This window comes from Tiliqua scincoides, chromosome 4 (genome assembly GCF_035046505.1).
Source record: "Tiliqua scincoides isolate rTilSci1 chromosome 4, rTilSci1.hap2, whole genome shotgun sequence".
In the NCBI taxonomy this organism is placed as follows: Eukaryota; Metazoa; Chordata; class Lepidosauria; order Squamata; family Scincidae; genus Tiliqua; species Tiliqua scincoides.
In genome coordinates, this window is record NC_089824.1 from 56,888,148 (window position 1) to 56,900,368 (window position 12,221).

At 43.2% G+C, this 12,221-nt stretch overlaps 1 protein-coding gene across 3 annotated transcripts in view; it reads left to right on the forward strand.

Moving 5' to 3' along the window:
* Positions 1–12,221, forward strand: part of SMCHD1 (structural maintenance of chromosomes flexible hinge domain containing 1) — a 116,980-nt gene that overhangs the window by 27,168 nt on the left and 77,591 nt on the right. For all 3 annotated transcript variants that reach the window (XM_066622776.1, XM_066622778.1, XM_066622777.1), the window contains exons 4-6: positions 5,981–6,063; positions 6,605–6,735; positions 9,417–9,531. In XM_066622776.1, coding sequence (XP_066478873.1) covers positions 5,981–6,063; positions 6,605–6,735; positions 9,417–9,531 — 329 coding nt within the window. The remainder of the gene's footprint in view (positions 1–5,980; positions 6,064–6,604; positions 6,736–9,416; positions 9,532–12,221) is intronic.

Sequence of the window (12,221 nt, forward strand, 5' to 3'; positions counted from 1 at the left end):
CCGAAGGGCCAACTGAAGCAGCGCTAGCTTTACATGCTGAATGGTGACATGAAAATCGCCCACCTGCAAATTGGACCAAGCCTGCAACCGAGAGAAATGGTAACTCCGATCCAAAATAGCAGACCCTGCCACCACAAAGGACAAATGCTAAAGAAGAAGAAGATGATGTGAAATCAGCAGTTGCTGATCCTCAGATTACATTCTATCAGGAAACTTCTACCTGCTTTATGGGAATGAAAATCCATAATTATTCTATCTTGTGGAAAGGCATGGCTCATGAGGTTCATGCATCGGAAGGAGTGTCTATCCTACTTTGGAACAATACAGTTCTCACACCCATTTCAATGACTATTCTTCTGAATGCAGTTGCAGCATGGGCGGCTTTTTTCTGACTTGATTTCTCTTCCATTTTTGTTGGACACTGCCTTAGGACCCAATTCTGTCCAACTTTCCAGCACTGAGGTAAGGGAACAAATGTCCCCTTATCTACAAAATGCCTCAGTGCCCCCCATCACAAGATGCAGTGCATTGCCCTGTTGACTTGGTTGTATCAGCACTGGAAATTTGGATAGAATTGGACCCTTATACTGAACCTGATCATTGGTCCATCTAGGTGGTTATTGTTAGTGTATACAGACAGGAATTTGTCCCTGCACCTCAGCTGAAGATGCCAGGGTTTGAGACCTTCAGCAAGTGAAGCAGCTGCTTTGTCACGGAGTCATGGCTCTTTCAACAGTATGTTAACACTTTGTTGGAGAGTCTGATAGAGGTCTTGTCTTCACAATTTGACAGTCTTGCTTGTTGGTAACTTTAGTGGTTATCAGCTTTGTCAATCAACTGATTTAATTCAAAGGGGGCATACTGTGGAGTTCTAAATATTGGGGATTCTACTTATTTCCACTTCCTTTACTGTACTTTCATGGAAATTATCTTTCCTACTGTTCCCCTGTGCCCTTTTCTTTTTATGGAAAAATTGTGATTTTCCAAGTAATAGTGATCTCTTACACTTGTGGATAACACTAAAATCATTTGCCTAGAAAATCACCTGTCTCACTGGAAGAGTTGGGGATTACATTGACAAAGTCTTGCACTTCCACTAGAGACCACCTGTGAATATCTTCTTCAGTCCTTAGATGCCACTTGGAGAGCAGGTTGTCCTTTCAGCCAGTATACTGCAGTAGGTGCTGCTGGAATCCGTATGTCATTCATGACAAATTTCCACTCTTTGCTATTTTGGCGATTATTTCTTGCCTCGTCAGTGGTCAAAATGCTGGTTCCATAGGTCTTCCTCAGTGTGTTTGTGCCATATTTTCTTTGGTGCTACCCACTGAACTCTTCAGTAGAGAGATTGCCCTCGCCAATGGAGCTTCTGTGGGAGTTGGCTGCCACCTTTGAATATAAGGATGTCAGTATCTCTGTATGAAGATTTAGACTAAAGTGTCTGATCCTGGAAAGAATATAGTGTTTCTATGTTTATAGGGGCACATGTACCTTGAGATGCAGTGCTTAGAGAAGTCTGTATTTGTCATGTCTTCTGCTGATATCCTGCACCTGCAAATGCTTATTTTAAGAATGACCTGGTTGTTGGCCTATTGTCTCCATCACCAGAGTGCAACAGACTTCTAGCTCTGTTGTATATCCAGAATTAGGAAGACCAAGTGACTCAAATGCATATAGGAATGAAATTTGCAAAATTCCGGAGACCACTGTTTCTAATCTGATGTTAGGGCCATCAGAGAAATGAGACTGTATGAGACTTAGGTAAAGGCTTCAATTTGTGCATCAGAGCATATTGCACCTCTCTGGTTCTCAATTTCTTCAGTTGTATAGGAGCTGCCAAGCAGCAGGAACAAATACAGAACAAGAGCCCTGAACCAGATTAGAAGCTGTCGAGCAGAAACTGAATAACCAGAACTGGTTCTTCATAGCAGGGTGAACATAGCAGGGTCACCACAGAACTGTTAACACCAGAACAGATCAGCTAGGATTCCTCATTTTATAGTAGTGGAGATGATTTAGACTCTTATTGCATCTTTTCAGGATCCTAACCCAGACATGCATGGGTCACTTTTATAAGTCATCAACATTGTCATCTTATAGATGTCTGGTTAAGAACTTTTAGTTACTCCAAGTGGATGATCTTTGATTCCACTGCTGTAATCTAATTATGACCTGGTTTTTAAAAAAAGTTCTGGGAGTTTGGCTGCTGCTTATGGGGTGTGTGTGTGTGTGTTTCTTTTTTTTAATGCACCTCTTTTTATTGTAAATTAAAATACTGAATATATTTTTATAGAAAAATGTTTCGTATATTTTTCAGTAAGTATTTTTTTATCTTCAGCCACAATTTAGTTTAACAATGTTGAAAATGTAGTTTTGAAAACAGTCATCACATGAAAATGAAATTTGCTGGTTGTTTGTGGGGTGTGTGAGAAATGTTAACACAGGTTGAGCATCCCAAATCCAAAATGCTCCAAAACCTAAAATTTTTTGAGTGCCCACAAGTGGAAAATTCCACACCTGACCTTGTATGACAAATTGCAGCTGATATGCAGGCGCACAAGACATAAGAACAGCCCCACTGGATCAGGCCATAGGCCCATCTAGTCCAGCTTCCTGTATCTCACAGCGGCCCACCAAATGCCCCAGGGAGCACACCAGATAACAAGAGACCTCATTCTAGCGCCCTCCCTTGCATCTGGCATTCTGACATAGCCCATTTCTAAAATCAGGAGGTTGCACATGCACATCATGGCTTGTAACCAGTAATGGATTTTTCCTCCAGAAACTTGTCCAATCCCCTTTTAAAGGCATCCAGGCCAGATGCCGTCACCACATCTTGCGGCAAGGAGTTCCACAGACTGACCACACGCTGAGTAAAGAAATATTTTCTTTTGTCTGTCCTAACCCTCCCAACACTCAACTTGAGTGGATGTCCCCTGGTTCTGGTGTTATGTGAGAGTGTAAAGAGCATCCCTCTATCCACTCTGTCCATCCCCTGCATAATTTTGCATGTCTCAATCATGTCCTCCCCTCAGGCGCCTCTTTTCTAGGCTGAAGAGACCCAAAAGCTGTAGCCTTTCCTCATAAGGAAGGTGCCCCAGCCCAGTAATCATCTTAGTCGCTCTCTTTTGCACCTTTTCCATTTCCACTATGTCTTTTTTGAGATGTGGGGACCAGAACTGGACACAATACTCCAGGTGTGGCCTTACCATTGATTTGTACAACGGCATTATAATATTAGCTGTTTTGTTCTCAATACCTTTTCTAATGATCCCAAGCATAGAATTGGCCTTCTTTATTGCCACCGCACACTGGGTCGACACTTTCATCGACCTGTCCACCACCACCCCAAGATCTCTCTCCCGATCTGTCACAAACAGCTCAGAACCCATCAGCCTATATGTGAAGTTTTTTGCCCCAATGTGCATGACCTTACACTTACTGACATTGAAGCGCATCTGCCATTTTGTTGCCCATTCTGCCAGTCTGGAGAGATCCTTTTGGAGCTCCTCACAATCACTTCTGGTCTTCACCACTCGGAAAAGTTTGGTGTCGTCTGCAACTTTGCCACCTCACTGTTCAACTCTGTCTCCAGGTCATTTATGAAGAGGTTGAAGAGCATCTGTCCCAGGACAGATCCTTGGGGCACACCGCTTTTCACCTCTCTCCATTGTGAAAATTGCCCATTGACACCCAGTCTCTGTTTCCTGGCCTTCAGTCAGTTTTCAATCCATGAGAGGACCTGTCCTCTAATTCCCTGACTGTGGAGTTTTTTCAGTAGCCTTTGGTGAGGGGCCGTGTCGAACGCCTTTTGAAAGTCCAGATATATAATGTCTACAGGTTCTCCCGCATCCACATGCCTTTTGATCTTTTCAAAGAATTCTATAAGGTTCATGAGGCAAGACTTACCCTTACAGAAGCCATGCTGATTCTCCCTCAGCAAGGCCTGTTTATCTATGTGTTTTGAGATCCTATCTTTGACGCATTCCACCATCTTACCCGGTATAGATGTTGTTTCCCGGGTCTCCCCTCCTTTCCCTTTTTAAAGATCGGTGTGACATTTGCTATCCTCCAATCTTCTGGCACCGTGGCCGTTTTGAGGGATAAGTTGCATATCTTAGTCAAGAGATCAGCAACTTCATTCTTCAATTCCTTAATAACTCTTGGGTGGATGCCATCAGGGCCTGGTGACTTATTGATCTTTAATTTATCAATGAGGTCTGAAACATCTCTTTTAACCTCTATCTGACTTAACTCCTCGGTCAGGAGGGGCCATTCGGGCAGCGGTATCTGCCCGAGGTCTTCTGCCGTGAAGACAGATGCAAAGAACTCATTTAATTTATCTGCCGTCTCTAAGTCTCCTTTTATCTCCCCTTTCCCTCCCTCACCATCCAGAGGGCCAACCGCTTCTCTGGCGGGTTTCCTCCTTCTAACATATTTGAAGAAGCTTTTATTATTCCCCTTAATGTTGCTGGCCATGCATTCCTCATGGTCTCGCTTGGCCTCCCATATCATTTATTCCATATCACATGCTGCTGTGGGGCACAGGACTGCAACATGCTGCTCTGCCCCCCCCCAGAGGAGACTTACCTGTGATACGGAGCCTCACGCAGTGTCCACAGTGCTCCAAAAGCCATCTGAGGCCTCCAGAGGGCCGTTAAACAGTACTTCCAAACTGGAAATACTGTTTAACAGCCCTTGGGAGGCCTCAGATGCTTTTGGAGTGCCTGTTAGCACAGCACAGGGTCTCCCCGGCCCTTGGGAGAGCTCCGAGTGGGGGCGGATGGAGGTGGCAGCAATGTCACAATGGATGTGGCACTGCCACCCCCACAGGCGAGATGTCCCAGGGCTTTTGTTCCCCTGACCTCCCCAGGACCACCCAGTGGTCCCGTCCCCAAGATATCTCATTATGTTTATGCAAATGTTCCAAAATTTTCAAAAAGTCCGAAACACTTCTTTTCTCAAGCATTTTGGATAAGGGATATTCAACCTGTGTTTCTTTCTCAGCAGTAGTATCAAATAAACAAACACACTGACTAGTTCAGTGGTTGGTGTTATCATTGCTATTTTAAAGAGTGGCTATGCTACCTGTACCACTTCTGCTAGGCCAGCTGAACAAGCAACAATGGACACAGTCCCCCAAGTGGATTGCTGGCATCTGGCAAGTGAGTTACTTGCAAAATTAATTGTGGAGAGGTGCACATCCTTTCAGTTTAATATCCTTCATGGATGAGAGAGAATTTATTGAAATGCCTCATTTGCTTCCTCTGTTGATCACTTGTTTTGTTTTGAATGGTTAATGTACTTTTATTATGGATTGTATGTTAAAGAGCACAAACTCAGTGTTTCTTGTGCAAGTGATTTCACATCCCCTTTCCCTAAGGCAACTCTGAACCCTCCAAAAAATACTCCTGGGGGTAAGGGGCCCTTGAACAGTGTGGGGTTCAGCACAGGGTCTTCAGTTAAAGGGGGGAAATGGATCCAATTCATGCTATTTTTATCCATGAGGGGGGAGGGCAGGGAAAAGTGTCTCTTAAGAGACAATTCAGTGTAAATGTTTAACATTTAATAATACACAGTATTTGTTCCTTCCTTCTTGTTCCCTCACCTCGACTATTGTAGGCTAGGCATTGTTCATTTTTACAACTGTATTGTATTCCTGCTTTTTCATCCATATGAGAATGCATGCTGAAAAAGTTGTGGATAGGAGTACTGTATACTCAAGTGTTAACACCAATATGCACAATTTTTTGTTAGTATTCCAGTTGTTCAGAAGTTTTGTACAAGGTTGTGCAGTAGTGTATATTGTACACTGAGTCTCAGTTATGGCAAGTTTCTGATAAGCATCTGTCAATATTGTCCTTGTCATAAAGGAGGATGAAGTGCTGCTTAAATTACACATTGCCTCTCAGAAGCATGTTAAAAGTTCTAATTTTTTCTCAATAATAATGCTCAGAAAATGTTCTCTCTCTTTATTTAGCATTTGCTCTTGCAGAATTAGTTGATAACTCTTTATCAGCTACTTCCCGAAATATTGGTGTTCGACGCATACAGCTAAAGCTGGTAAGATGTTAATGAATTAGTGTTTTGCACATGATAGAAATTAATGACCATTAGCTATAGAATGTTCTATCAGGAAGGACAGAGCTACTTCTCAACTGAACTTCAGAATTTTCTGGCACAGAGGTCAAAGATAGCCTGGAATAAGTAAACAAGCAGTATATGCTAGGGGCGAGGAGGGTTGGTGGTGGTGAAAGGGAAGACACTGGGTGAATGAACACGGTCACCCAATAGAGCTATAGGTCTTGCTTGCAAGTTTTTGCTGAATCATCTTTGCCTGAGCTGAAAATACATAAAAATATGCTAGTGCACAGTAAGGTTAGGGAGAACAAACTGGCTGACTGGTCCCTATAGGGGTTCTGACCATTGCTTTCTGTTGCTCTCTTGCTGGTACTTCAGTAAAGAGTTACAGTGGGATTGTTGCATGCTGCCATTGAGTGATTTCTTGCTGTCAGACAAAAGAACGTTTTGTGGGCTTTTTGTCTATTGCATAGGCTTACTGTTTCATAGTAACTTTGTACATAATTTTTCCTTTTTTTAATAGTTATTTGATGACACTCAAGGAAAACCAGCTGTTGCTGTGATTGACAATGGAAGAGGCATGACTTCTAAACAGCTTAATAATTGGGCTGTGTATCGGTTGTCAAAGTTTACACGGCAGGGTGAATCTGAAAGGTTAGCAAATTTTAATCTCAGTGATATTTAAATAAAAAATTGATTGATGTAGGAATATCATTGTATAGTCTTCATTAGAACAGTGGTTTTCAAACTTTGAGGGAGCTTTACTCTCTCAGTAAGTTCTTGCAGGGGAGGGGCTAGTGCAGTGACGCAATCCCCAGGATCGCGCCTGTATGGGGGAGCGAGATGGGTTGCTTCTGACTTACTTTATGAAGTCAGGGCTGCAGCAGGCTGCAGGAGGTGTGGAGAGCTCTGTGCAGCCCTCTGCAGCGCTCCCCGAGGCTTGGAACATTCTGAGAAAGTGGGCACAAAGCACCTCCTGCAAAATGGAAGTGCTTTGCGCCTGCTTTCTCAGAACGTTCCAAGCCTCGGGGAGTGCTGCAGAGGGCTACACAGGGCTCACCGCACCTCCTGCAGCCCTGTCTTCATAAAGTAAGTCACAAGCACCCCCCTGCCCCCCCATACAGGCACAATCCTGGGGATCGCTTCTCTGCTTCTCCCCTTCCCCATCCCTTAAAGGGACGGGTCGCGACCCACCAGTTTGAGAACCACTGCATTAGAAGAACACTGTTTTGTGCCATTAGCTTGCACTGTGCCAACACGGTTGTTGGCAGATGTACAGTCATACCGCATCTTACACATGATTGACTTGTATGAATTCAAATATATGCACTCAGCCCCCCCCCCCCAAACAAAGAAAAACAATTTAAATAGTGTGGGTCAGTGTTTCTCAAACAGTGAGTTAGGACCCACTAAGTGAGTTGTGAGCGAATTTCAGGTGGGTCCCCATTCATTTCAATATTTTATTTTTAGTATATTAGACTTGATGTCAACATGGTATGTGACTGCATTTGGGGAGATCTGTACTTTTAACAGGCTACAATGTATATTTTTTTAACAAAGATAGTAAATGGGATTTTCTCCTGGGTAAGTGTGGGCTGTTAAATCTAGGATTGTTAAAACTTTTCCTGCTTTATGTTGTCACTTCTGGTCATGACATCATTTCCAGTGAGTTGTGACAGATTCTCATTCTAAAAAGTGGGTTCCAGTGCTAAATGGGTGAGAACCACTGGTGTAGGTTATTCCGACTGCCATTTGACTTACTCTGTTTATGATCTGGAGCAAACCTGAAATGAGAGAAGGAAACTTCTGTTCCTTCAGTTGTCTCAGTTCCTGCATGTATCACATGTGTGATTGTAGTTCTTAGAGAGACAGTATGTTTTTGTAGGATTTAAGGAAGTTTTGACTATACAGTTCATTATTTTGGCTTTACATGCACACCTTGGATCGTAACTCTCTCATAACATGTGGACTAACTGTACCTAAATCCAGCAAGTAGATAGTAATGCTGTGGTAGAAAAAAACAAATGAGCAAATCAAACTTAGAACAAGAAATTAAAGGGACAGTGAGTGGAATAGTGCTGGAACGTAGTTGAGCAACATAGGGCCCCACAGTCGAAACCCATTTCCAATATATTTCTCAATTGGAAAGATTTCTGCAGTGTATTTCTTAAATGCTGAGAAATGAAATATTTAGTTTGAGATCAGTACTTAACCCTATCTTGCACTTTTGGCTCATCTTTGCAAATAATAGGTGTTGACATCAGTGTCATTCCTGGGGAGGTCCATGGGTAAAAGTGCTCCTGGGCGGCACAGCTGGGGAGGAAGCAGAACTTCCCCCCACCATGCCACCCCAAGGGCCACCAGTACCCACTGCCTCCCTGTCTGGAGGCCTTTTGGGGGCCCAAAAGCTCCGGCCCTCAGAAGGCCTTCAGACGTGACCAGTGGGGGGTGACATTTTCCTTGGTGGGGGCGGCAGCATTTTTCTGTTCTGGCCCTATGCAGCACAGGGGCCAGGATCGCCACTGGTTGGTATACCAGGTTTTATATTCTGCCTTGTCTTTGCAAATGATTCATCTGCCAAATGGAGAAATATGTGGTTATTTTCACATTGATAATTGTGTCAACCACTTTAAATGGCCTACTAACGACCATGAAATAAAGTGATATTCCTGATGGTATAAATCAGGGGTGACCAAACTTCTTGGCAAGAGGGCCACACCATCTCTCTGACACTATGTCTGGGGCTGGGGAAAAAAGAATTAATTTGCATTTCAAATTTGAATAAATTTACGTAAATGAATATATTAGAGGTGGAACTTATGAATGAATATAGGTCTTGCAATAGCTCAAGGCCTCTAAAAGGCCTTGCACAAAGCGAGTCCGGTCTTTCCTTCACTGCCACTGCTGCATTGCACACATGAAACAGCAAGCAACACTGACAGCAGTTGCGATGGACCAGCATGGGCTCCAGCAAGTCCTTGGAGGGCCAGAGGCTAATTGGAGACTGTGGGCTACATTAGGCCTGAATTGGGAGTTCCTAAGGGCTGCAAATGGCCCCCAAGCCGGGGTTTGGGCACCCCGGTATAAATGTATAATAGATATAATTTGTTACTTGTTTGTGCTATGGTAAACATTACACAGGCTTACTTTGATATTAACATAAATTGTAAATTTCTTCAATTTTGACTGTTTTCTTTTAATATTTAATACTTTGCTGCATGGGTTGATTTTTATATTGTTAACTCCCATTTGATTATTTCACATAGGAAAGATTGGATATAAATTCTGAAAGAAGATGGTTTCTGATATTTCTTTTTATCTAATTTTACTGTTAGTGATCATTCAGGATATATACGCCCCCCAGCAGTACCTCGCAGTTTAAACAGTGACATATCCTATTTCGGGGTTGGTGGAAAACAAGCAGTATTTTTTGTTGGGCAGTCCGTCAGAGTAAGTAAAATTTTGTCTTTTCATAGTTGTATTGTGCAGTCCTATGCACACTTTCCTGTCACTGCATATGCAAATACACTATCTGGGGCCCAGATTTGTCCAGTCCAGAATTAAAGCCAAATCTGGGGAATTTATACTCAGTAACCAGAGAGGCCAATTGCAAGGAGGCAGTGACTGGCTGTGGTGAAGCCATAGACTGGAAAGCAGAGCAAACAACCTCAAAGTGCCTCTGACTAGGCTAACAGTAACCACAAGACAGAGTTTCCAAAAAGGATATGGGTTTAATTGAAAAGTTATAGAAAAATAAGAATAAAAGCAATTTGGCTTACAAGAAGAGTTGTGGATGGACGATAACTGAAAATCCTTCTGTTCGGACAGGCACAGATTAAGACAGGTTAAGTGTAAGTAAGGAGGGGAGAAAGCAAATCAGGCTGCTAGCTGGGCTGAGTTTCCTATACCGGAGACAACCCAGCAAAGGGGGGGGGGAGAAGAAGACTGGCGGCAGGAGGTTCAAAACAAGCACTGGGGAATAGAGTTTTAGGAGTGGGGAAGAATTTGTTAAAGGTTGTAGGAAGAAGAGAAATTACCTATCCTTAGTCTGCTGTGTAGATTTAGGTATGCTATCTTTCATTGAAGCGAGGGCAGGCTGCATGGCTTCAGGTTCTGAGGAAAAATGGAAAAAAAAGCTAAAAAGATACTATTTGTAGGCAGGATAGGCAGTTCTTGGAGGGATTAAGGTGGCTACCACTGCCACAAGCTTTCTAAGCGGAAAAAAACCTCCCTGAAATGAACAGAGTGGAGGTCTGTTGGAGAGATACTACCATAATGGGCTACGTAGACCCTTCTGTGAGAAAGAAAATGAAAATGGCAGACTTCTGCTTCTTGAGCAGAGGATAGTTATAAGAATATGAGCAAAGAGTACAAAATTATTTCTGGAGGAGTAATGATATCTGAAACATCTTTTGGGTGTGCAGCCAGGAATTTCCTGAGCTTGGTTAGGGTGTGTCCTTCCAAGAGGAGGTTCTTGAAGAGACAAAAGTTATCGAAGGCTGCATGCAGCACCCATGCTGAGGAGAGACATTCCAAACAGGAAGTATGAAAAGACTGCCCAGGTAGTCTGGTCATTAGCTAGTTCTCAATTTATTACTCAGGAAGATTTGTGCTTGCAAACAGGATTATGCCAAAGTAGGGAGCCTTAATTTGTAAGACCTTGGATATGGGTGGCACACAGGTGCCTCGCAAAGTCTCAGCCTTCTGTTCCAATAATGGCCCTTAGTTAGCATGTTCTTGATTAGGAACAACCATGCCTGACCTTCTCCAGAGAGAAGCTCTGGCTGACATTCTGGAATAACTGCTAGGGAACCAAGATTCAGTTGGCTGAAACTGTGCAAACAGTGAGTTCTCTTCATATCCAAATTCTTTTATCCTCAAGGGGTACAATTACCACCTACCTCTCATTATTGGTGACTTTGTTCTTGTTATCTGCGAATATTGTGGCAGTGCAATCAGGGCGGGAGCTAGAGCAAGTCTAGAGAAAGGAGCCAAGAAACAGGTGGAGGAGGAGGGTGGGTGAAGCAACTCCCTCTCCACTGCTGAACTCTGAGGCCTCATTGTTGGGCCAGCAACCTTTAATAAGCTGAGGAATAGCCAGCACAGAGAAATCAACATTGCCACAACCTTCAGCATATCAAGGGATATCCAGCATGGAGGAGGCAGATGTTGGAGATGTTGATGAGCCCTTGCTATCACCCACCCACTTCAAGTTAAGATTCAGGTTCATAGAGTATATGGTGAAGAGGATTCCCTGGAACCTAACCCAATTTTTCCCATAGGCTAAATGATTCGGTATCCACTAGCTTTTCCAGGAACCTAACCCTAGCAGATAACGAGAACTGACTGTATTTAGAAAAGGAGGTCATTAACCTCATTGAATATAGTGGGACTTACTTCTGAGTAAACCTGTGTAGGATTGCACTGTTAGTAATTTGATGCAGTAGTGCTTACTTAAAGCTAGCCACAAATAACAAACTAGCATGATATTCTTTGCATGTGACATATCGAGAATACTTTGGGAAGGTATCCCATACTAAGTCGGTGATGAAGGGTGGTGACTTGGCTGTCTGGTGACATCCCTGGCTGGTGACTTGGAAAGGAATCCTGTCCAAGATGGAGGGAAAATAGAGGTTAATGTAGGTTCTCAAATATCTAGCTTAGTGCTATTGTGGTGGGTGCTGTGGATTGTTCTACCTATCATCAGTCCATAGCCTTTGGTAAACAAACCCTTGCATGGCTGCCCATCAGCAACAGTGACCTCTTTTCACATAGACCAGTGTTTTGGAAACTGTGGGTCGTGGCCCAATTGTTGGTAGGTCATGAAACTGACAAGCTGATAGCAGATAAAGAAAATGTGTTGAACCGTATGAAAAGCAAAATTAAACTGCATGTCCGTGTTTATTCACGAGTAGGCAAATATGCCTCTGCTCCTTTTGAAAGCCAGGTGAAGGGGAGCTCAATGCCACCAGAATGGTCCTGATCCAATGAATGTGGAGCACAACAAGCACACCAGAAGTTACTCTCCCCCCCCCACCCCAATAGTAAAAAGGATAAAAACAGGCTTGAGTGGCTGGTAAAATGAAACTTGTATTTTTTTTTTTGTTTCGTTAAGCTAGGTGGGTCCTGTTAGAGTGTCA